Source organism: Nicotiana sylvestris, chromosome 9 (assembly GCF_000393655.2).
Source record: "Nicotiana sylvestris chromosome 9, ASM39365v2, whole genome shotgun sequence".
In the NCBI taxonomy this organism is placed as follows: domain Eukaryota; kingdom Viridiplantae; phylum Streptophyta; class Magnoliopsida; order Solanales; family Solanaceae; genus Nicotiana; species Nicotiana sylvestris.
In genome coordinates this window covers 125,489,417-125,515,813 of record NC_091065.1, presented here as the reverse complement: position 1 = coordinate 125,515,813, position 26,397 = coordinate 125,489,417, and the positions used below count along the sequence as shown (strand labels likewise).

The following is a 26,397-nucleotide window of genomic DNA, read 5'->3' as shown; positions in this document are numbered from 1 at the left end:
TTAGACAAGCCACTTACCTCGAACTAGCTCAAAAATCAATCCGAAATCACGCTCTTGCCACGAGTACTCGACTCCAAATGACCCAAATCTATTCAATTCAATTTCATAATGTAAATAACACTTCAAGTAACTAATTCTACAATTAAATTCCAAGCTAATACGTGAAATTAGGTAAAATGACCAAAATGCCCCTCGGGCCCATGTCTCGGAATCAGGTAATTTATAGTTTCAGAATCCTTAAACTCTCACGAGTCTAACCATACCAAAATTATCCAAATCCGATGTCAAATCCCCAATCAAAACTCAATTTCTTGGTCTAAGAACTTTTCCCCAATTTTCATACAAATTTCGAAATTAAAGGATGAATTCATGTTTGGATTAATGGGTTACAAGAAAAAAGGGGTTAAGAATCGTTACCCAATTGATTTCTCTGAAAATCCCTCAAAATCTCGCTCAAATCCGAGCTCCAAAGCTTAAGTTTTGATAAAAATGGCTAAACCCTCGATTTTGAAAATTTATATTCTGCCCAGGTATTTCCTTCTTCGCGAACGCGATGCACTAAAGTTCCACTGTCCAGTCTTTCTCTTCGCGAACGCAATGCCTGAGCCGCGGACGCGATGTTCAGTTCTCTTCCCCTACGTGAACGCGAGACTGACTTCGCGAACTCGTAGGCACCAAGTCCTACAGCCTCGCAAACACGTAAGCTCCTTCGCGAACGCAAAGAGTAAATTCCTCACCAGCACCAGCTCCTCTTCGCAAATGCGAGACCCCACTCGCGAACGCGAAGAAGGAAACCCGAACTGTGCTGCTACAATTTTTTTTGCAATTTCTATAGTTCTAAAATGACCCGTTGAGCATCCGAAACACACCCGAGGCCCCCGGGACCTCAACCAAACATGCCAACCAATCCTAAAACATCATTCAAACTTGTTCCAACCTTCGAAATGGTCAAAACAACATCAAAACACCTATGTTTCATCGGATTCAAGCTTAAGAATTTCAAAAACTCTAAAAATACGCTTTCGATCAATAAGTCTATCAAACCTCGTCTGAATGACCTGAAATTTGGCACGCACGTCACGTTAAACACTACGGAGCTACTCCAACTTCCGGAATTCCATTTTGATCCTCGGATCAAAATCTCACTATCGACAAACTTCAAAAATCAACTTTCGGCATTTCAAGCCTAAATTAGCTATAGACCTCCAAAACACAATCCGAACATGCCCCTAAGCCCGAAATCACCCAATGGAGCTAACGGAACCATTGGATTTCCACTCTGAGGCCATCTTAACACTGTTCCGACTACGGTCAACTTTCCAATACTTAAGCTCTCATTTAGGGACTAAGTGTCCCAAAACTCCCTGAAACTCAAAATCGAACATCCCGGTAAATCAAAATAGCAGAAATAAACACGGGGAAAGCAGTTAATAGGGGATTGGGGCATTAATTCTTAAGACGACCGGTCGGGTCGTCACACGATTAGTGTGTCGCATTTGCGAACCAGTGTTCGCAAATGCGACATCTACAGTTGGGTAAAAGAAGGAAAAACAGGACTTACCTTATTTTACACCATTTTTCAACCCTATGCTCTCTCGATACGATTTTTGAAGCATATTTTCTTCCCAAATTCATTGATAAGCATCTCTAATTACTTTTCAATCAATTTCAATGACTTTTGAAACAAATCACATATTCAGGATCAGAGGTGAATAGGTAATAAGTTTTGGCCCGAATCTCATATTTCGATCAAGTGGGCCCGGGGTTGACTTTTAATGTTCCTTTTTAAAAAAGTTATCAAAATTAAATATTTATTATTCGTGGGTAGTTTCGAAAGTTTATTTTCAACTGTTTGATTTGTAACTGGCTAGATGCAGTTTGTTTGGAGGCTTGTTCGAAAGGCAAAGCTGTGATTGATTGTTGATTTGGTTACATAGTGAGGTAAGTGCCGTGGTTAAACTTGACTTTAGGTGTCTTGTCTTAGCCTCGTTACCACCTTGTCGGGGTTAGGATCGACACTTATTACATTGGGTCAGTTGTACTCATACTATACTTCTGCACTTCTTGTGCAGATTCTGACGTTGGTATCAGCGGAGTCCCGAGAAGAACTTAGCAAATACCAGTCAGTGACTCGAGGTAGAGCTGCATCCCGTTCGCAGGCCTTAGAAGTCACTTTTCTATTTTATTTCTGGCAATGTTGTATTTCTTTTGAAACCTTATATTTTGCTAAATCTATACGCTCATGTACTTGTGAAATCGGATCTTAGGGTGGTTTATATTATGTTCTTGACCAGTATTAGTCTTTTATTGATTTTCCTTATCTTGTATTATATGTTGTATTGGATTGCTTGGACATACTATGTTAGGTGCCATCATGGCCCCGTGATTGGGACTTCAGATCGTGATAAGTTGGTATTAGAGCACTAGGTTGCCTAGGTCACGAGTCATGAGCAAGCTTAGTAGTGTTTGAAGGATCGGTACGGGGGCGTATGTACTCATATTCTAGAGGCAATAAGGCTTTAGGAAATTTCACTTATTTCGTACTCTATCGTGCGATTTGATTCTATCATTGAGCTTGAATTATTATATTCATGTTCTCTTACAGATGGTGAGGAAACACACAACATCCACAACTGGTCAGGAGCCAAAGTCCTAGGTTGCTGCCACTACTAGGGTAGAGGCCAGGGTCGAGGGGGAGCTAGAGGCAGAGGTAGAGCTCAGCCTAGAGCCTGTGCAGCAACACCTATTGCAGAGCCTCAGATCAAGCAGGAGGAGGAAGTCCTTGTTCATACTATGCCGGTTGGACCAGCTCAGGTCCTGGAGGGGTTTACTGCTACCCCGATACTTCAGATGTTCTAGTCTACCTAGTAGGCCTTATGGAGAGCGTGGCCTAGGACGGTGTACTTCCTGTAGCACCAAGCCTCTATCAGGCTGGGGGAGGACCCCATAGTCCATCTCCTTACACACCATAGCATATGGCTCATGGATATCAGACTTTGGTAGTTCCAGCAATTGGAGCAATCATCCTATTATAGCTATACAGTCCGATGAGGGTCCCGCGATGTCCTTAGAGGGACTGAAGAGGTTGGACAGGTTCACCAAGATGTTTTCTATTCGTTATGATGGTACACCTTCTGAGAACCCATAAGATTTCTTGGACCGTGCCATGACCAACATGGGCATAGTGGATTCCAATGGGGTTGACTTCGCGTTATTTCAGATGCATGGCTCAGCCAAGAGGTGATGCAGGAGTATATTTGAGGCAAACCAGCAAGTTCACCTCCACTCAATTGGGATCAGTTCTCATAGCTATTCTTGGAGAAGTTCATCCCTTTTACTCTGAGAAAGGACTACCGCAGCCAGTTTGAGCGCCTCCAGTAGGGTACTATGACTATTACCCAATACGAGCCCAGATTTATAGATCTATCACGCCATGCAGTTATTTTGATCCCTACTAAGAGGAAGAAAGTATGAAGATTTATTGATGGCCTTACTTATGGTATCTGGCTTTAGATGGCTAGAGAGATTGAGAATGGCATTTCTTTCAACCGAGTAGTGGAGACAACTAGGCGGATCGAGAGGATTCATGGTCAGGGTAGGGAGACAAAATCTGAGAATAGGCGTCGTAATTTCGGTGGTTTCAGTGGTGCCTCATCTGGAGTCAGGTTTCATTTGGTAGGGGCCATCCTCCCAGGATGATTCAGTTAGCGCTTCAGGTTTCTCACAGTGTTTCAAGTAGTCATGATTCTTATGGGTCCCGTTCTGAGGAGCTAGCAAGCCTTCATACCTCGATGCTTGCAATTAGAAGTGAAAATTAGAGAGTTTCAAAGTTGGGAGAGTGAATAAGGGGGAGGTCGTTTACTTTGAGAGCCTCAAAATTCTTTTGACTTCTTGTTAACTGTGCAGAAAACACTTGTAAAAGACCCTCTGATGTCACAATTATGACCCATTCTTCGCAATTGCGAAACACAAAAATTTAGCAGAGGTCGCAATTGCGACGCTTTCTTCAATTTTGCGACGAATTAGAAGATCGCAATTGCGAGCAGTTTTTCGTAAATGGGATAACAGAGGCCTGGGCCTGATTTTTCCTCATTGCCCAATATCCCTACTTTTGCCCCAAACACTACCAAACTTCATGCAACTTAGTAGATTGATAAAAAATAATAGAATAAACTGTTCTAAACAGAAAAATTGAATGACAAAATAATTTTTTTAAAGATGACTAAAAGCTTGAAAATGATGGGTTGCCTCCCGCCAAGAGATGTATTTAATGTCGTGGCACGACGCGAATCAACTTTACCACTTATTTCACCACTTGAAAGATATGAACTGGTCACCTAACTTGGAATCAAGTTTGTGACCGTGAGCGAGGGGGTGGTAAGTAGATGATCAAGCCACATGCAATTTGCTTCATTTTGCATTTCTTGGCTTTCATGTGAGGAATGTCATTTTGCCTTCTTGTACCTTTATATTGTAAGATGTATTACCCTTGCCTATCCTCTTCACAATCCCTCATTAACTCGTATAGTTCTATTCCCATATCACCACACAATTCCAATATTGAGAAATGCTTGGAATGTGACATCAAGCATCCAAATTGCATTTCTTTCTGGATTTTGACATCCTCTTTATACACCGAACTAGAGTCAAATTCAACTATTTTTTCAACTATACCGGTTGACTTCAATTCCATATTTTTCTTGGCATCACCAACAAACATGGAGTCGGTTGGCGGATTTTTAATTCTTGATTCCTTAAAATAAATCTCACTTTCTTCCAGAAGTAGGATTTTTCTTGAGCTCTTTCCACACTCTCAAGTTGGTATGCATAATGAGCCTCAACCAGTGATTTTATTTGTTCTTCCAAAGCGCGTATAGTCTCATTATTTCGATTTAGTGCTTGTTTTAAGTCCTCGAGTGCCAAGTTTTGCTTCTCCTCATTTTCAAGAATGACCTCTAACATGATCATTAACCTCTCATTTTGAGCATTTGAGAATTCTTCTTGAATTGGATCAAGTGCCAAAGAAGGATTTTCGGCTTCAACCTCTAAGGAAGGTTCTTGGCTATCATTCACTTCCGAGGCTTTTTGAACTTTAAAAGCTTCAAACATTTCTCTCATTTGTGAATTCAACCTTTCAAGCTTTAAATCATTTTGGAGACTAGTTTCCAAAAGCTCCTCCAAGGCATTTTGCTCTTTGTTTCTTCCTTCAAGTATGTATTCCATCATGAGCTTGAACTCTCTATTTTGACCATGCTCAATTTCTTCCACTTCCATATCCCTATACTTGTTAGCACAAAAAGTAGAATCATCATAGAGGGGCTTCGGGGAAGGAAGGACAAATAAGCACAATTAGTCCAATGACCATTTTGACCACCATACTTATAACAAACACTCTACTCATGGGTTTGAGATTGTGCGCACAATCCGCCTTGCGAGAATTTAAATAATTTTTCCAAGAGTGTGATTCTTCACAATAAGGATAAAGGTCATCAAAGTATGAATAACTACCATCCGATCAATTTTCATTACATGATGCCATTTTTCAAATTTCAGAACTAAGAAAATAAACAAGAACAATCACGAAAATAACAAGAAAGTAAACAAAGTTAAGAAAAATAATTACACAAATATTCACAAGTTTGGACCAAAGCACATATGCTTACTTCTCAAACAACCTAAATACGCCAAATTGTTCCCCTGCAACGACGCCAATTTTGATGACGTCCAAATCCACTACTAAAAAGTAAATGGACACGGTCACATGTAATATAATATACCCAAGTACGAATCGGAGTTTAATCCCACAGAGAACAATATCTAGGCGATCAGTCCTGTAAGAGGCTTATTACTTATTATGCTAAGCCAAACACCTAGAAAGGTTTTGAGAAAACACACATATAATACTAATACATAAATTCAGTATTTATATTACCTGAAAAGTGACATTATAGGTAACAACTTACCAGTTGTAGCTTGTGCATCATTCATATAAAATACTTAAAAATGGTAAGTCAGTAGCAAGCATCAAGTAGGTCATGGATACTCAAAAATACCTCTTCTAGTAGTCATACTAATCATTGTTTGCTTTCAAATGATACGACCATAAATTATGAAGTATACTTTCTCAATAGCTGGGTTGTTTTCCAAATTTCAAAGAAGTAATTAATCAACCTAAATAAAGATGTGAAGTATTTTTTGTTTTCTTCAAGGTGATTTATGCTTTTAATCAGTATGACCATTTTTTTATTCTTTTTTTTTACTATATGCAAGTGTAAAAATCCAAAAGAAAAAAAAAATATTCATCCAAGTAAAAGAAAAATGTTTAAAGCGACAGGACAGATTGAAGATAGTTAACACATAAATATGCATATGACAATTTATATAAAATATCCTTGGTTACCATGACATGCATCATATCAACAATTAACTGCTACTATGATTTTCACATATAGAACTTCGAAAATTTTATTCCATTCATGTGATATAAAAGATGTAATATTAATATGTGCTTATGCAATACAGGTGTAGTACGAAGTTGTGTGCATATGAGATTTTAAAGGAATGACAAGTATAAGATAATCATACCTTCTTACATTTCATTACTTACCATATGTAGTTTCTCTTTACATTTAACCATGTGATGATATGTATGGCTTCTAATTGTAATCTTTCCGGATGTAGAATTTTTTTTGTAGATATATATATATATATATATATATATATATATATATACAATTAGTTAGAGACTCGTGCTGATAACGTGTTATGAAATAAAAGCAATTTAGTAAAACATGAACAAGAAATAAGGACAATTTAGTAAAACACGAAAAGAAAGAGATAGAGAGAAAGGAAGAAATTTTCTTCTTCAATTGTGTGTATTTTCCTATCTATTACAAGGCCTTTATATAGGCATGAAAAGTGAAGAAAATATGTCATGGAATATGTCATTGAACATAGAAAATATGTCATTGAATATGTCATTAGCCATTTGAGAGAAAGATCATGGAGGAAGAGTAGACATCCACCATATTTTGATTTTTATCATAACATTTACGTCTTTCTTTAAGCCCTATTTTGCCACTTTGAATCACTGCCGACGTCAAAACCAACATCCATTAATCCTTTCCTTTAGTGCCCAATCACATAAGAAAATAGTCCCATTCTGTCAGGTAAAACTAGGTTCTCGCTACAGCCTCCGTTCAACAATAAGCTTTTAAACTTTATACATGATTTTCGACAAGATTACAAATCATGAACGACATATATGTTTATAATATCTGACATATACATATCATCTATGATATCTATTTAGATGCAATCTGATTCTGATACCAATTGATGGAAAACAGGTATAAACAACGAAAGCAAATAGTCAGGATCACTTGCATGTAATATAGACAACACATAATCACAGATTTTAATCAAATATAAAATCGATACTTATCTCTTGAAGCGTGACTACAATCACCAAAAGACCTTCAAGCAAGAGCGAAAACGTCCACGGGATCATCCTCCAATTCCACAGTCTTCTGCTATGTGACCCGAATAATGACCGGAATAAGCGAAACTCGTGTGGGCGAGTTTCTCCCAGGAAAACTGTATAGTAAAAAACATAGTCTCCTTATGGAATAAGACCCCTTTATATAGCCACAGGTTTTAGGGTTTAAAGCCTTTTCCTAAACCTGTTGGATCTTACTTTTCCACCAAGAAATATAATTCCATTTAATTCCTAATTATTCGGTCACAGCAGGAACCACAGTATTTAATTAAAGAGGCTTCCTATTATGGACTTAATTCAAAATATCCGAATTAATACTACCATAATAAATTACGAATTATTCCACTAAAAATTCGTAACTGCACTCCTCAGTTCAATTTCGAAATTCTTCCGTTAAATCTTATTTAACTCCCCATGTTAAGATTCAAATACTAATCAAATAAATTAAATTGCTGACAATTTAATTCATTGATTATTTCCTTTAGACTTTCGCTTAACTTATTTCATGTGACGGATACAAAATCCACCTGCAGGGTTTACACATGAAAAGTTATAAGCTTTCACAAAGGTGTATCATCAATTTCTAGACCGAGACATGGATTCCATCAACTAACTATTACTTTGCCAATGTATATTATTATTGTCCAATTTACCAGGCTTATTGACCCACGAAAGAATCTCGCCTTTTAATAAATCAAAACAATAGTAATATACATAGCTAATAACAATTATATCAAGATTAAGAGTATAAGTACATTTAATGGCTAGAGAGTTTATTTTATTAAGTCAGTATAAAATACTTATCTCTACTTGGTCCGTTCAATACATACAAAATGTACTAGCACAAGAAGTTGGAATTAAATCTTTCCCAATTCCCATAATCAAGATAAGTTATCTTTAATCTTGTGCTACAATCATTCCTGATGGTTTGTCCAATTCCATCATTAGATTATGAACATAATCTTATACTTATAAGAACCGATGATTTAATCTTCCGTATATAAGCTAAACTCTATACACTAAATCATCTACTATATAAGTAAAGGACACAAATGAATATATGATCTATTTAAAACTTTATTAAAATTGAATAAGCAATTATTCCACAATAAATACTATATCCAACCCAAAATTCATGGTTATTAGTATATATCCCAACAATGATCCGGAGACAAGTTCGGTTCACACACTAAACATGAAAGTTATGATTTCACATACGCAATATCCTATTGGATTTATGAAGTTCTGCCTTGACAACGATAAACGACAGTTGCTATCTTTTCCATCAAATTTCCTTGCAGTGACATTTTTCACCAAATCTTGGATCCGACAACACAAGCAATTCGGGAACTAGTGACACTTCCAAGCAACAGTAACTGAAACTTAAGAGCTATCAGTGTATCTGCTGGAATGGAAATATAGCAGAATTGCACAACCATCTTTATCTATAGTTCCTTCTGGCTGCTATCTCCTAAAACATTACCCGCTGCCTGGGCCTGAATGGCACACTGTCTCAGCAGATCCTTTAGGTTATCTACCAACTCTAGGAATGTTGGGCGTAGTTGTGGCTCACTGAGGCGGACAAATCAAAGAAGTTGCATATCAGTTAAATTATATGCATAATGATGTTCAAACAAAAGTGATTTAGAAGAAAGATACATTGATCTTGCAGTCAAGGTGCTTAATGATTTAGCCAGTGAACCAAATTTGTTGCAGCCAGTAATTTTGATGAGTCACCTCTAAACATAAATTTACTAGAACTCCGTCTTTTCACAAATGATGTACCACATTAAGCAAATAAAGCCTTCCGGTTTACAGACATCACATATGAATTATTTTTGTGGAAGAGCTTCACTCAGGTTATATATTTTCAAGTTATTCCATTTTATTTTTCCCAATCATGATGAAACATCTCTATATGTTTGGATGTTGTGCCAGTACTGCTTGTCAAGGACACAAAACTCGAGTATAAACAGGGCAATAACTATTTTCTTAAAAAGCCTATTTGCTTCAATTAACCAAACGTAATGGCGACAAGAATAAGATACAAACCTATGCCAACAGCTCTCTATAATAGAAGCCCACTGTGGATTAACATCCTTCGGGATATCTAGCTGCTGATTCATGAATCCTACTGCTCCGATCACCTGAAGCGACTCCAAATAATTGTTCTCAGAGCTCAACTATAAGAATACATTTCCTTTCGATTTTTCATCTTTGGGCTATTCTTCTTGGAGGGGGTGGGGTGTTTCCAATCTGGCCCAAACAAGGGAATTGTATGGTATGTAATCCAAGTGAAGTTTCAGAGAGAAGATGAAAGTACCTGCATCGAGTTGAGGTTTTCCCAAGGGATCTTTTTCGTGGCAAGTTCCCATAGTATCACACCGAAACTGTATATATCAGCCCTGGATGCACATCCATTTAAGAAACAATATTATTATTTACTCAGGAATCTTCATGAAATTCATCAATATCATGAAAAATATTTAAACTCTTATTGTTGGCATACTTCTCATCTGAAGGTTCATTGCGAAGAACTTCTGGAGCCATCCATTGTGGCTGCAAGAGAAATGAAGTTTGACATAAAGTCAGCCAAGGCACTTGAAGTTCGAATATGCGGATGAACTAAAGTAGCTAATATATATATGCTAAGAAAATGAGGTCCTCAGTTCAAGTTGAATACCGTTCCTTTCCCACTCTTTGTTGTTAGATATGTCTCGTGCTTAAGACGTGACAGACCAAAGTCCCCAACCTATAGATACTTGCATAGTGAGAACCTCAATACAACTAGAACCTCTAAGTGACAGGGGTTTAGGAGTCTGGCAAGGAAAATCAGCAGTAAAATGATAGTGTAACCTTAACGGTCCAATTCTTGTCCACAAGAAGATTCGAAGACTTCAGATCCCGATGAATTATAGGTGGGCTGAAATGATGAAGATAGTTCATGCCACGAGCCTGAAGAAACAGCATAAAGAAACACATTACAGTCGAATAACATGATTTACCATCGTAATGCCAAATTCCAGTTGATCTAGAAGAAAAGAAAGCACAATCTTACAAGTCAGAAGATCTTGAAGAGGAAAAATAGAAGTGATGCTTTTGCCAGAAGAAATAATGGATGCTACTCATGATAATATGAAATGTTCTAGGTATTACAGATTTCGTAGGAACTCACTATATCTAAAGCCATGTGAATACGCCGTCTCCATTCTAGTTTGGATGCATTCCTCTGTAGTAACCTAAACAAACTTCCTCTGCATAAATGGAAAACGGAAATGGTTTGTAAATTATATGATATCATCATAATAATAGAGACATGACAAAAAATACGAGCTTAACAAATTGGTTTTAAGAACTGAAATTGACCGTGGCAGGAACTCTGTGACAATGCAGAGGTGTTGAGATGAAGTTACCGCACCCATGAAAAGAAGAATATTTGGATGTCGGAGACGTTTCATCAGTGACACCTAAGATTAGCAAGCATAATATCTCTTAGAAATGCTTGCTGATCAAGAATAACCGTAGAAAACCAATCACCATTATTTAATTTGAAACTGAAAAGGATTTGTTATATCTCACACAAAACCCTTCTAGAAGGACATATTTACAAGAATCTTTCAGATGATTATATGCAAATATCTGATATAAAGTGCTTTATTATAATAACGCTTTTCCTAACAGGAATCCTCTAATACAATACTAGCCAGCACCCAAGCAGAAAGTGAAAGCAGGAATCCAGATGAAAAGTAATCAAAAGTCAAAACAAAAAGGAGAACTATAGAACCACGGTAGTTTTATTTGAGATCTTCACAGAAGCTTGGACACGAGCAAGAGAAGTATTTCCAAGCAGAGATCTTCTAGTACTCCTCAAAGTGAGTGATTAATGCATAGAACTTCACAGCTGATGTCGAGTGTGTAAGGCGACAGCTTAAGAATATTAATTCACTATTAGCATTAGATATGTTAGTTTGATTAAGTGGCTTTTCAAACAAATTCTACAACTTATTAAAATTCAACTAGTACCTTTACTGTTTTTATCTACGGTTATCTAGAGTCCTACGTTTAGGTCCATCATACAAGAAAATGCAAAACTCAAACACACCAATGATGAGGAAGAGAACAACTATGCTCAGGGTCAGGGTTATGAAAAGTTATGTTCATTCTACTCTTACCATTTGAGAGCCCATAATACTCAATAATAACTGTGATATAGCTTAAGTGCTATGAAAAGGGCAGCCCGGTGCACTAAGCTCTCGCTATGTGCGGGGTCCGGAGAAGGACCGGACCACAAGGGTCTATTGTACGCAGCCTTGCCCTGCATTTCTGCAAGAGGCGGTTTCCACGGCTTGAACCCGTGACCTCCTGATCACATGACGGCAACTTTACCAGTTACGCCAAATACTATAGAAAAACAATTTTCAATATGGAAACAGTAAAACTTTTCACAATTTATTCATGAGAAACATACTGACCTCCTGTCTAAAGGAATATATGACTTCATCAGAATATTCTTGCTTCGAAAATACTTTAACCGCAACATCCTGCAAAACAAAGACATCACTTTACAAAAGTGAAGCAGCACAATCACTTCTTACGGGCTGTTCCACTCCTTAAAAGTAACCAGTTAATCTAGAATTCAAATGACAGTCATAGAAAATGAGAAGTGACATGTCAAACACTGTTCAAATACTGGCTTAAAGAAATTTAAAGTTTTAAACATTAAATTGAAATGGAGCGTATAATGAGAAAAAGCAGCTAGAGTTTAGCCCTTTGTTGCCTTTTTTGGGGGATAAGTGTAAGCTCCTGTCAACTTGATAACTAAAACACGCAATATTTGATAACAAGACATTTCATCATGCCGCGGTATGTTTGAAAACACTTAAAAAGAGCTTCTTAGGACATTCTCTATGAATGGAATTTCATAAAAGAGCCAGAGAACGTACTGATCCGAACCACAGCCCGTGATAAACAGTTCCACAAGAACCTAGTGAAATATAAACAAATAAAAGTGAGAATGATGAAGCAGAAAATGATAAGCTCTAGTAGAACCATAAAAGACATAAATCCGATAGCTCTAACACAAGAAGGGAATCTTCATTGTGAAATTAGTGTGTAAGCTTCGCAAATATGCATAGAAGTAATTAGTGCAAAATTTTGTCCAAGCTTCTGATATTTGGCTGAACATCTAAAAGTACTGTAAAACAGAAAGTGATAGCATCATACATGCTTGCGAATGCCTTAACAAGAGAAAAAGGTCTGTATAACTGATAGACTTATCTCTGAAAATTTTACCAGTAAACAAGAATTTGACGTACCCTGTCCAATGTGTTCTCCAATTGTCAAGTCCTCCCACAAGATTTCATAATCCAAGCAGTCAGTATCAGTATCCACTTTATTACCAGCTGTACTACTGGTGCTATCGCTACTACTAGCACTGCTTGTGCTATTAACATTAAATGACGATGACCAGGATCCCCAAGCCTCATTGGTCGTTGTACGGTTACTTTCAATAACTTGATCGTCTGATGTTGATACTGCATTACAACTCTTACAATGATTCCACTCATTATCTTGGTCGTTGTTTAGCCAGGGCCAAACAGAACGCGTAGTCTTTGCCTCTAACACTTCCCGCTCATTGCCTTTCCATGGCCATGATAAGTTCTTCTTAACCATCCATGCCTCTGCCTTTGAAGTTATAATCTTAGAAATCCCAGGTTTTGCCTCACTCTCATCCCTCGAGTTTCTTGAGGGTGTTTCTGGAGAGTGCTCAACATTGGAGAATACCTCAAATGGAGAAACATGAACATCTCCCCTGGGCGTACTCGCTCCACTTGGATTTGCATCTTCCCTTTGATCTGATAGAGCAGCGTCAGAAAAAGCATGATCAGAATGGTGACCACATCCACTTCCACCTTCCCCAAGAACGCTGCCCTCTCCGGTTTTCATTTTTGACTTAACCTTGTTGCTCACCTTTGAAGCCTATTTGATGTTTCCATCATGTTAGCACATGCCCATCTCATACAACCAAGAAAAAACAAAAGCAAAAATAGAAAAAAGAAAGCATGCCAAAGAACTCCATACTAACCAAACTCGATATTTTGGAGGCAATGGCAACTTGCAGAGGTTGCTGTGGATTAAGTCCAAGTCTCGCAGAAGCAATGCTTCTAGGCCCACCAGAACTTTTATCAGCTTTGATAAGCTTCACCTCTGTAGATGTTTCTTGAAATGGCCTCACGTCACTTGATACACAAATAATACCAATAAATGTACCATCATCATCATAAAGAGGGGTGTCTGTTGCTACGATTAAAAATCTGTTCCCTCGCTTATTCCTCACAGGAAATTGTCCTGTCCAATTCTCACCCTTTGCCACTCGGTATAAAATGATTTTTGCCACAGCATGATCCTTAGGATCTGCTATTAGCTCAAGAAGATTCCGCCCAAGAGCTTCGGTAGCTGAATAACCATATAGTTGTTCAGCACTTCGATTCCTGCACAACAATTACAACCCAATTTCGCAAAGGAAGTAAATTCTGTAGTCTGAGTTTGGTCCTACATTTTTAAGATTCAACAACAACTACGCATCAATCCCAACTAGTTGTGGTCGTCCATTTGAATCCTCAATTTCCATTCCATTCCATTAGGACTAGTTTATTTCCTATACTCAATAGTTCAGTTTTAAAGACTTATTGGCGTTCTCTGATAGTGTAACGATCCGATCGATCATTTTGAGTATTAGAATCTCATTTTCGTATTTGATGTTTCCCGTAGGTTCATTTGCTGTTATATGACTTGCGGGGATGGATGGTTTGGTTTTCGTGGGGTTCGGGAGTGATTTGGAACACTTAGTTATATTTTAGAAGCCTTAAGTTGTATGAGTTGACCAAGGTTTGACTTTTGCATAAACGATATCCGATTGGTGATTTGAATGTTCCAATAGGTTCGTATGGTGATTTTGGACTTGGGCGTATGTTCGGATTTGGTTTTCGATGTTCCTAGAAGATTTTGGCTCTATTTACCGAAAGTTGGCAATTTGAAGAATTAGAGAGTTCTTAAGTTTGACCGATAGTTGACTTTAGGGTTATAGGATTCTGATTGTTGTTACGCGAATGTAGTTAGGTTCATTTTGTTGTATGGAACTTGTATGCAAAGTTTGGTTGTGATTCGAAATGACTAAGTATGAATCGGACACTTGGTTGGAAGTTTAGAAGCTTATGAACTTAAGGAGTTCAATGAGTGGTTTGGCCTTTGATTCTTAGCTGTGATGGTTCCATATGTGTTTTGAGGCTTTGGATAGGTTCGGGTAGTGTTTATGGACTTGTTGGTATAATTGGACGGGGTCTCGAGGGCTCGGGTAAGTTTCGGACCACCCGGAGCATGTTTTGTGTTGGCAGATTTTCTGGTGTTCATTGCATTAGCGAGGTGTGTTCCGCGTTTGCGATGAAGGATTTGGGCTGGGAGTTGTTGTGCTTAGCGTTTGTGAAGGGGTGGTCGCGTGCGCGAAGGCTGGAGGTCACTGAGGCATCGTGTTCGTGGAGGTTCAACCGCCTTAGCATAGGGGAGTCTTCCCACGATTGCGATAGGTGAATTTTGGGGAGGCAGTTTGTGCTTCGCGAACGCGAGGCTTGTGTTGCGTTCACGGAGGGTAGTGCTGGCAGGGGAATTTTAAGTCTAACTTTCGGGATTTTGCCCATTTTTCATATTTTTGAGTTTTAGAGAACGACTGGAGGAGATTTTAAAGAGAGATTTCACTAGTATCTTGGAGGTAAGTAATCTAAACTTGGATTTGATCATATATCTTGATTCCCCATGGATTTTTGTACCTAAAACATGAAATTTCAAAGTGAAACTTGGGGTTTTGTCTATAACTTAAGAGAGTATAATTTGAGGATTCAGACATCAATTTGGGCTTGGATTTGAAAACTAAACACATATTTGGAATCGTGAGGTTATCGGTAAATGGGATCTACCCGTAGACTCGGATTTTGACCATGTGAGTTGGGGTTGACCTTTGTTGGCTTTTTGGGAGCTGATTAAAGATTAAAGTTTTATTGTTTGGAATTGATTCCTATGGGTTTATTTGACTTCTTTGAGTATTGTTTGATTAGATTTGAGCCGGTTTGATTAGATTTGAGCCGGTTGGAGGTAATTTCTTAAGGAAAGGCGATTTTGGGAGGATTTATTTGGCTCCCAAAGGTAAGTATATTTCCTAGACTTGGCTTGAAGGAATCTACCTTAGGAGATTGACCTTATTTGACTAATTGCTATAGATTGGGGGCGTTGTACGTACTTGATAACGAGCGTATATGCAAGCGCTATGGACTATTCATGCTCGGGGTAAGACTACTTTATGCTTTGGATTTATACCGTATACTATTTATGACTTGTTATCCTTCTGTGACAATGTGGGCTATCTCAATCATGCTAGAAGCCATGACTTAGGCCTTTAGTACCTTGTTATCTGTTAGATAGTTATGTAGGTAAGATGAATTAGTCCTAGTCCCATATAGAATAGGAGTAGGACATCTATTGTATAAATAGGGCTCATTCTATTATAATTGAATAGTATACCAATATTATATTTTTCTCTTGTGCTTTCTCACATGGTATCAGAGCATTGTGAGAAAAAATCAATGTGTGTCATTCCAGCGTCATCGGGAAGAAAGAACTTAGTCATCATGCAATTTTTCCGGTGACCTAAGGGCAGTCCACGCGAAAGTTATTTTTTATCGGTGTTGTGCAAAAACCAACACCACCACGAGGTAGATCACCCTCCGGTGACCAACCCCAGAAAATTTCTCCGTGCCACGCCGGCAACAGAGATTTTTCCAGCGAGGGTTCCAAATCATACGTCGCCGAGTGAGCCACTTTTCGAGCATTTTTTCGCAAAGCTTCTTCAGGACAGCTTGCTCACCCTTCAATACCGAGTCTACCCATCTAATTTAAACCAAATTCCGACCACTTTTCTAATTTTCCAGCATGAACAGTGTTTTTTCTGTTGTGAACAGTGTTTGCCTAGATATTTCTTCAGTTTTCCCGCAGAGTTACTGATTTCAACAATTTCAAGTGAAGAACTTGATTTCCAACTGCATCAAACCTTAAAAAAAAAGGTCTCCAGCTTAACTTTTTCTGATTTGGCATTCCAAGGTTAATCATACAACTTTTAGTTTGAGAAACTGGTTGTAGCGAAATGGGATCCAATACTATGAATAGTTAGATGGTTTTCTCTACCGGATTATATTGAGTTCCTTTATTACAAAGGATGTAAACAAACATTTTTAAAGATAACTTTCGTTGTTCTAATAGGTAATAGTGTGACTTGTGTCTCCCAATTTTCATTACCCGATTCTTGGGTCATTGATTCAGGTGCATCTAATCATATTGCTAGTAACAAATCTATTTTCACTACTATTTCATATTTTCAATCTCTTCCAATAGTCACAATGGCCAACAGGTCTCAAACCATGGAAAACTGGAATAGGACAAGCAAGTCCACTTCCTTCCTTACCTTTAGATTCAGTTCTTTATGTTCCCGATAGTCCTTTTGTTAGTCACTAAGTCAAATCACTTAAATGCTCTATTTTATTTCTTGATGACCTTGTTTTTATACAGGAATGCAATACATGGCGGATTATTGGTACCGGGCGTGAAGCAAATGGACTTTATTACCTTGTCTTTGCGAAATCACATGGACTCACATCTTGTCTTCCTTCAACAACATGTCTGATTCACCAGATTTATTACATAAATGGTTGGAACATCCCAGTTTGCCAAAACTTTAGAAAATCGTACATGGTTTATCTCACTTGTCCACTATAGAGTGTGAGTCATGTCAGCTCGGCAAGCATACTCGCTCCCATTTCCCTCGGCGTCCTGATAATCGAGCAAAATCACCTTTCACTTTAGTCCATTCAGATATTTGGGGTCCTAGTCGGATCAGTTCTACCTTGGGATTCCGCTACTTTGTCAGTTCATTGATGATTATTCCATGTGCACTTGGATTTTTTTGATGAAAAATCAATCTGAGTTTTTTTCTATTTTCCAGACCTTCCACACTGAAATTCAAAATCAATTAGGGGTTTCTATCCGCACATTTTGTAGTGATAATGCCCTAGACTATTTTTCTTCCTCATTTCAACAGTTTATGAATTCTCATGGAATCATTCATCAAACATCTTGTCCATACACATCTCAACAAAATGGGGTAGCTGAAAAAAAAAGAACAGACATTTCATTGAAACTGCTCGTACCTTACTTGCACAATCTCATCTTTCATTGCGTTTTTAGGGGGTGCAGTTTTTTTTTTTTTTGATAAGGTAAATTATTAGGGGGTGCAGTTCTCACATCTTGTTATCTTATTAATCGTATGTCATCCTCAGCTATCAAGAATCAAGTTACATTCTCTGTCTTATTTCCCCACTCACTTTTGTTCTCTCTTCCAGCTCGTGTCTTTGGGAGCACGTGCTTTTTTCATAACCTTATTTCCAAGATAAGTTAGCTCTTCATGCTATTAAGTGCTTATTTCTGGGTTACTCGAGAATGCAAAAGGGATCTCGATGTTATTCATCTGACCTCCAGCAGTACCTTATGTCTGTTAATGTTAGCTTCTTTGAAACCCAGTCATACTTTCACAAGGTTAGGTGATCACTTAGATATTTCTGAGGTACTACCAATTTCATCATTTGGAGATTCAGTGACTATCTCCTATTCATCTTCCTCAGTAACTCTAGCTCCGCCACCTACAGCTCTAGTTTCAGCTCCACCACCTATAGCTCTAGTTTCATCACTTAGTCCAGTTCAACCTTCTACAGCTCCACCACTCCTGACTTATCATTGTCGTTCGCGCTCAGCATCAAGCCTAGCTGATTCACGTCCTGCATGACCCTGCTCCTACTGCGAACTTGTCTCCTCCTAGTCTATTGATTGCACTTCGAAAGGTCCACACTTGATCCTAATCCTCATTATGTCGGTTTATGTTATCATCATCTATCATCACCCCATTATGCGTTTGTATCATCTTTGACCTCTGTTTCCATCCCTAAATCTACAGGTGAAGCACTGTCTAATCCAGGATAGCGGCAGACTATGATTGACGAGATGTCTACTTTACATACGAACGATACTTGGGAACTTGTTCCTCTTCCTTCAGGTATATCTATTGTTGGTTGTCGTTGGGTCATGGGTGTATGCAGTCAAAGTTAGTCCAACTGGCCAGGTTGATCGACTTAAGGGTCGTCTTGTTGCCAAAGAGTATACTCAGATATTTGGGCTCGATTATAGATGTACTTTCTCTCCCGTGGCTAAAATAGCATCAGTCCGCCTTTTCCTACCCATGGTTGTTGTTCGACATTGGCCTCTCTCAGTTGGACATTAAGAATATTTTTCTTCATGGTGACCTTGAGGATGAGGTTTATATGGAGCAACCACCTGGTTTTGTTGCTCAGGGAGAGTCTAGTGGCCTTGTATGTCGGTTGCTCCGGTCCCTCTATAGTCTAAAGCAATCTCCTCGAGCCTGGTTTGGTATGTTCAGCACAGTTATTCAGGAGTTTGGCATGACTCATAGTGAAGCTAATCACCCTATGTTTTATTGGCATTTTGCTTCAAATTTCGGTAACTATCTGGTGATTTATGTTGACGATATTGTTATTACCGGCAATGATGAGGATGGTATTACTAAGTTAAAGAACCATCTCTTTGACCACTTTCAGACTAAGGATCTGGGCAGATTAAAATATTTTATGGGTATTGAGGTCGCCGAGTATAGCTCAAGTATTGTGAACTCACAACGAAAGCATGCCCTGGACATTCTTGAGGAGGCAGCAATGACAGGTTGTAAACCTGTTGAAACTCCTATAGATCCGAATTCTAAACTTCTACTAGGGCAGAAGGGCCGCTTACCGATCCTACAAGATATAGGCAGATGGTTGGTAAATTGAATTACCTCAAAGTGACTAGACCTGACATTTCCTTTCATTTGAGTGTTGTGAGTCAGTTTAAGAATTCTCCCTATGATTGTCATTGGGATGCAGTTGTCCTCCTTCTTCGGCATATAAAATCAGCTTTGGGAAAAGGATTGTTGTTTGAGAATCGAGGCCATGAGCAGATCGTTAGATACTCAAATGCTGATTGGGCAGGATCACCTTGTGATAGACGTTCTATGTCTGAATATTGTGTTTTAGTAATAGGTAATTTGGTATCTTGGAAGAGCAAGAAAAAGAATGTGGTTATTCGGTCTAGTGCAGAAGCAGAATATCGAGCAATGGCAACATGTGAGCTAATTTGGATCAAACAGTTGCTCAAGGAGTTGAAATTTGGTGAGATCAGCAAGATGAAACTTGTGTGTGATAATCAAGCCGCCTTTCATATTGCATCAAATCTGATGTTCCATGAGAGAACTAAACATATTGAGAGTGACTGTCACTTCATCAGAGAAAAGATACTCTTAGGTTATATTACTACAAAATTTGTGAAGTCGAATGATCAGCTTGCTGATATTTTCACCAAGTCTTTCACTGGTCCTCGTATTAGTTACATATGTAACAAGCTCGGTACATATTATTTGTATTTACCGGTTTGAGGGAGAGTGTTAGATTGTTATGTAAATAAGATGAATTAGTCCTAATCCCACATAGAATAGGAGTAGGATATGTATTATATAAATAGGGGTTATTATATTATAATTGAATAGTATATCAATATTTTTCTCCCGTATTTTCTCACATTAACAGTAAATGGCTAATTGTGACATCATGTTCTACTTGTTCTAGTCGTAGTCACATTGTTCACATGCACATCTCTTTACATGTATACTTCTTATGTCATTATACATCACTTATGTTATTTATGGTGCGTATACACACTCTATATATATATATGGAAACTCTTATATGGACTGAGGTTGAGGCACGTGAGTTGTCCTTGCAAGATGAGTACTATAGCACGTGAGTTGTTCATGCAAATGTTATTGTAATTAGCACGTGAGTTGTCCGTGCAGCGCATAGATTTGGATTCGACCCTCCAAAGTCAGGTAATCACCTATTGTACCTTGGGCCCTGTGTACGCAGGTTTGTTGGACACTTGAGAAGTGTCGGTTGTTGGGCCGAGTATTATTCATGCATAAACATTATAGACTCTTATACTTGGCATTTATAATAACGCTCTATGATGCATATCATCTTTATATGGTGTCTCAATGAACAAGTGTGAGTTTTGATAATTTCTTATATAAAGCTTGATATTATTTCTGTTAATTATATCGGATCATGGTAACACTGTTTTATTTAGGTTCTTGTGTTGTATTTATTCATGGACTATTCAAGTTATGATAGTAAGTATCAGTTGACCAATCTCTCTACTACTTCGCCGAGGTTAATCTAGATACTTACTGAGTATATTATATCGGTTATACTCATACTCCAAGTGTTGGCACTAGCAGAGCTGAGAAGTAGATTATTGTGGCGCTAGGAGACTCGAGATAGTGCAACTTGTTCATCTACAGACCTCGATGTCACCTTCTTTTCCTATTTTGAAACTGTTGTTTATTTAGACAATGTTGTATTGAGTTCAGACTACTGTATTTCGACACTCTTAGAGCTCATATACTCGTTGACACCTATTCCTGTGGATCATATAACTGATTTATGCATATTGGTGTTGATTCTAGACTTATTTATGCTATAAATCTCTATTAGACTTGATATATTGCTTCAATACTGTTGTTTATTCGGTTGTTGTGTGATTGGTTCGCGTAGCCAGCGCGCTAGGTGCCATCACAATTATTGGTGGGATTTTGGGGCGTGACATAGAGGTTCGCTACAGCTTACTGATATACAAATCTTTGGACGAACACAAAGATCCCTAGCAAACATGGAACTAATAAAAGCATACCAACCCAACTAAGCCTTAGTCGCAACTAGGTAGTAAATACAATTTAAGGACTCAATTTGATGGAAAAGGTATCCGGTATCCATGCTAAATACCTACATGCTTAATAAAGTATCTTTCCTTCTTTTCTCTCCCAAGTTCAAGCCAAAAAAAGGAAAGGCAATCAGCAAAGATGACGAACACTAAAAAGAAGAAATAACTTCGCTACAACATGTTAAACGATATTGATACTATAAAAATTAGTGTTTATAACTATAATCTGGAATAAAAACAAGAAGACTAAAACAGAAGAGAACTGAGCAGACATACTTCCACAAATAGCAAGTACTCACCAGCAAATAACACGAAAATTGAGATCAAATATATGGATTGCTTGTCCCATTGATTGCAATATGCTCAAGTACTGTCTATCAGTAAACTTGACTGCAGCTGGACCTGCACCTCCACCACAAGGCTCACTTTTACTATTACTCTCTCTTTGCAAAGGTGACGAATGCCGGAAAGAAGTGGAGCCCCTCTTCCCCAATGCATCAAAACCAGCAGCAGAACCCCTAAGGCGAGGGGGCCGTTGAGGGGAAATAGAATGAGACCTTTGCCTCTCTGATCTTCTACCATCATTTGAAACCATAAGCTTAGACATCTCCTTTTTCAGCTGAGCATGCCCTGCCTCTAATTCTTGGATTTTCTTTAGCAACTCCTCTGTTGGGGCTGTTGCACCTTCACCTGAAGTTGTTGTCTCATCCATTCCCTCAAATTATGCACAAAATTCAATTTTTGAACAAACCCCACTTCAGGTTTTCAGCACAAAATAAACCCCACTTCAGATTCAGCTGAAAATTCAATCTTGATCAAACCCTCAAGATAAAATCTCTAGGCGTATCGATCCATGCCAAATTTGAAAACAAACCCACTAATTACCTATGTCTGTATAGCCGTCTACCCAAGACTATTTTTTGCACATTTGCAGCTGAAAGAATCAAGAAAATGGTAACTCTAGAATCTACACACCTTCAACAAGCGACCCTTTTCAGCTCTAGAATCTACAAGTGGAGTCTATGGGTTCTCAACTTCCCACTAAACTCCTCTTGATTATTGGGTAATAGAATATTAGCAATAGCTATCGGGTTCCTTCCAAACCGAATTGTCTAGCTCAACCCTTACTTCTTTATCATTAGTATTAGTAAAGATTGTTGTGTTTTCTCTCTCTTTTCTAAGGTTTTGGCTTTTTGTTCTCTCTTTCTAATTGTTTCATTCACATCTTTATTCATTTGGCCAAAATTTTCCTATTTTCTAACAAGAGTGCGTGTGATTAATGAGATAGAGTAACCAATTATTCTGATTATAGAGTCTTTGTCCGGGTGAATGATGGTCACTTTGCGATCTTGCGCGTTAGACCTTTACTATTTTCATTTTGTCTATTTCCTTTTTTTTATAAATAATTTTTCTTAATGTGTAATTGTTTGATCTCGTAAATATTGGTATGAATAATCATTTTCTAATAATGTTCGTATACTGCATATCATTTAATCTTAAGATATGGTTTGTTGGGAACAATTAATTGTTTGATATACTAGATGGTCCTCTAATGATCCGGCCAGTCGTTTTGAATATTTTAGCCGCGTTCCCCTATTTATTGCCTCGTTTATATTCAATTTGTGGCTATGTGACTTGTTGGGGGGTTTTTGGTTTGGTTTCGGGAGAGTTTCGAAGTGAATTGGGACACTTTGTCCCAAAGTTGGAAGTTTAAGTTGGAAGAGTTTACCGGAGTTTGACTTTCGTGTAGATGACTCCGGAATAGAATTTTGATGGTTCTGATAGCTTCGTATGGTAATTTTGGACTTAGGTAAATGTCCAAATATTGATTTGGAGGTCCGCAAGTTATTTTGGCTTGAATTGGCGAAAGTTGGAAAGCTGAAGGTTAGGAAGGTTGAGAGGTTTACCGAGAGTTGACTTTGTTGATATCAGGATTGGATTTTGGTTCCGGAAGTTGAAATAAGTCTGTTGTGTCATTTTATGATTTGGGTGCAAAATTTGAGGTCATTTGGGTTGGTTTGATATGATTCGGCATTAATTTTAGAAGTTGAAAGTTCATTAGTTCATTAAGCTTGAATCAATGTGCAATTCGTGGTTTTGGTGTTGTTTGATATGATTTTAGACCTCGAGTAGATTCGTTATGTGTTTTGGGACTTGAAGATATTTTTGGACAGGATCTTGGGGACCCCGGGTGTGATTCAAATGGATTTCGCACTCACTTTGGACTTAGGATAAGTGTTGTTGAACAACTAAGTTTTCGGTGTCATCGCACCTGCGGTGGGCTTGGCCGGAGGTGTGGCTGGTGGATCGCAGAAGAAGACTTGGACTTGGCTGACTGGATCCGTATGTGTGGAAAGAGGCGGGCAGACACTTAACTGCAGAAGTAGAATCTGGACTTTCGCGAGGGATCGCAGGTGCGGTGGGATCTCCGCAGAAGCAGACGCTCAGGTACGCATATATGTATGCAGAATCAATTCTTCTGGGCTTAAAGTGGAAGCCGCATCTGCGATGGCTTTTTCGCAGATGTGAAGTCGCAGACGCGATCTAATGTCCGCAGAAGCGGAATAACTAGGCAGGAAAGGTTAGAGTCGAGGGTTTTATTTCATTTTCCACACTTTGAGTTAGAGGACTTGTTTTTGCATGATTTGGAGGGGATTTTCAAGGATTGGATGGGGGTAAGTATTTTTTTACTCGAATTTCCTTATTATAAATGATTATGTAATTATTTTCAACATTTAATTAGTGTTTTGAGTTGGAAAAAAATGGAAACTTTGTGAAACTTTCCTAAACTATAAATTAGGATTTGAACGTTGATTTGAGGTCGGAATTGGATAATTTTGGTATGGTTGGACTCGTTATTGAATGGGTGTTCGAATTTTATAAGTTTGATCGGGTTCTGAGGTGCGATCCCGGAGTTGACTCTTTGATTTTCTTTAAAGATTATAACTTTATTATCCAGAATTATTTCTTATGGTTTGTATTTATGGTATTAAGTTATTTTTACTAGATTCGAGCGGTCCAGAGTTGGATATTCACAGAAAAGGCTTACTAATGGGTTGATTTAGCTTGTTTGAGGTAATATCTTGACTAACTTAATGTGGGGGAAACTACCCTTAGGATTTGGGTTGGTTGTGCTATTTGTGTTATGTGAAAGCCGTGTATGCAAGGTGACAAGTGGGTACACGGGCTATATATAGTATTTGACCGGTTTAGGCTATTTAGACTCTTTTTATATCTTTAATGGAATTGTTATAACATGTCACGTCTTTCATTGTTAATCTACTCTTACATGCTTTATTTAATGGTGTAACACTTGTTCTACCTCTTGCTTATTATATTTGCTCTGATATGTTTTAGTTGAAGTTGTTATTTTCCTTATTGCCTTGTTAACTCTTTTATGTTAAATTACTCTTACTTGAGGTTGTTATTTCGTGGAATATTTTTTTGTTGAGTTATTGGTATTGAAGTTGTAAAAGTTGTTATCATATTGAGATGAAGTTGTTAATTGTTGAGGTATCTTTCCTTGTTGAGTATTCCTCATTCATCTTATTGTTATTGAGATTATTGTATATATTGTAGTTAAGCCATGGGCTATTTGTTATGAAAATATTGGTATTGTTGACTTTTTGGCAAGTTGTGGCATATGGGTACTTATGGTGCGAGTTGTTATTGTGTTGTGGTATTAGTACGCATGCAGTGGTATAAGGCTAGGGGTTGATAAGGATGCGATAAGATAAGTTGGGCTTGATACATGTGTTGCTAGTAGGGGAACTACTTGAAGTCGTGGTGAAATAAAGTAGGCTAAAATGCGTGTAGCTATTTCGAAAAAAATAATTTTCAAAACTAAATGTAAGGCTCACGTAGTGATATAAGCAAAGATTGTAATTAAAATTGTGAAATGTGAATGCGAGGCGGTACCTCGATTGTGATTCTTGTTGTACATTTCATATTGAAAAGATTTATTGGCTGAACAATTCTTGTTACTTTTATTCTTCCTTGTCTTACCAGTTTTGTCTGTATTTGATTATTTGTGGTTCTCATTATGTGTTTCCTTCGTGTTGCCTTTTTGCTTAAATTCTGTCATTAGCTTACGTTACTAAACTGCTTTGTTATCACTCATTTCTCCGTTTTTCATTACTTTCCATTATTATTGTTCTGTTTATTTTGTCCTAATAGGTATCTTAACATGGCCTCGTCACTACTCTATCGAGGTTAGGTACTTACTGGGTACCGTTATGGTGTACTCATACTATGTTTTCGCACATCTTTTGTACAGATCCAGGTACAACTGTCCTGCTAGACGCTAGTGATTAATTGATTAGCTGCTTTCTAGAGACTTCACGGTATACCTGCTCGACGTCCGCAGGCCTCGGAGTTATCTTCCGTTATCATCTCATTACTGTTATTTTCTTTATCATGCAGTGTTGTAGTGGAGGTTTTAGAATATTCTGTAGAGCTTATGACTCAGTTCCACCAATTTTGAGAATTATGTTGTTGATGTTCTATTTTGGGAATTTATGTGAGTTTGTCGATTTTATTTTAGTATATCAGTTTGATTAATTATGTTAAGTTTTTATTAAATATTAGACTTACCTAGTCTTGAAGGCTAGGTGCCATCATGACATCCTAAGGTGGGAAATTGGACTCGTGACAAGTTGGTATCAGAGCTCTAGGTTCATAGGTGTTATGAGTCATAAGCAGGTTTAGTAGAGTCTTGCGGATCGGTATGGAGATTTCTGTACATATTTTTGAGAGGTTATGAAAGTTTTAGGAAAAAATTCCACTTCTTTGATTCCTTATCGTACGAATTTGTTAATTTTGAAAGTTGAGTTTTTGTCTTTCTATTCTCTCACAGATCGTGAGGACACGCACGGCTGGATTCGATGATCAGACACCTGCGCCCCCTACTAGAGCGAGGAGAGGCCAGGGCTGGGGAGGAGCACATGGAGCAGCTAGAGCACCTATCTGAGCAGCGACTGAGG

At 38.1% G+C, this 26,397-nt stretch overlaps 1 protein-coding gene across 1 annotated transcript; it reads right to left on the bottom strand.

Moving 5' to 3' along the window:
- Positions 1–8,557: 8,557 nt before the first annotated feature.
- LOC104226846 (uncharacterized) lies at positions 8,558–22,691 on the bottom strand. The gene is made up of 13 exons (XM_009778925.2): positions 21,715–22,691; positions 13,584–13,989; positions 12,814–13,477; positions 12,442–12,482; positions 11,971–12,039; positions 10,865–10,965; positions 10,674–10,752; positions 10,355–10,453; positions 10,182–10,250; positions 10,008–10,057; positions 9,822–9,903; positions 9,551–9,645; positions 8,558–9,070 (listed from the first exon to the last, which is right to left on the bottom strand). Exons 1-13 carry the CDS (start codon positions 22,125–22,127, stop codon positions 8,944–8,946), a joined length of 2,295 nt encoding a protein of 764 aa, XP_009777227.1. The 5' UTR covers positions 22,128–22,691; the 3' UTR covers positions 8,558–8,943.
- Positions 22,692–26,397: the final 3,706 nt, after the last annotated feature.

What these genes read in the sequence shown, in the direction of transcription:
- LOC104226846 (XM_009778925.2), bottom strand. Translation starts at nt 22,127, where the DNA reads ATGGATGAGACAACAACTTCAGGTGAAGGTGCAACAGCCCCAACAGAG. An exon ending in TGGAGAACACATTGGACAGG is followed by an intron (nt 12,483 to 12,813) that starts GTACGTCAAATT and finishes ATATTTCACTAG; the next exon opens with GTTCTTGTGGAACTGTTTAT. An exon ending in ATAGAGAGCTGTTGGCATAG is followed by an intron (nt 9,071 to 9,550) that starts GTTTGTATCTTA and finishes TGTCCGCCTCAG; the next exon opens with TGAGCCACAACTACGCCCAA.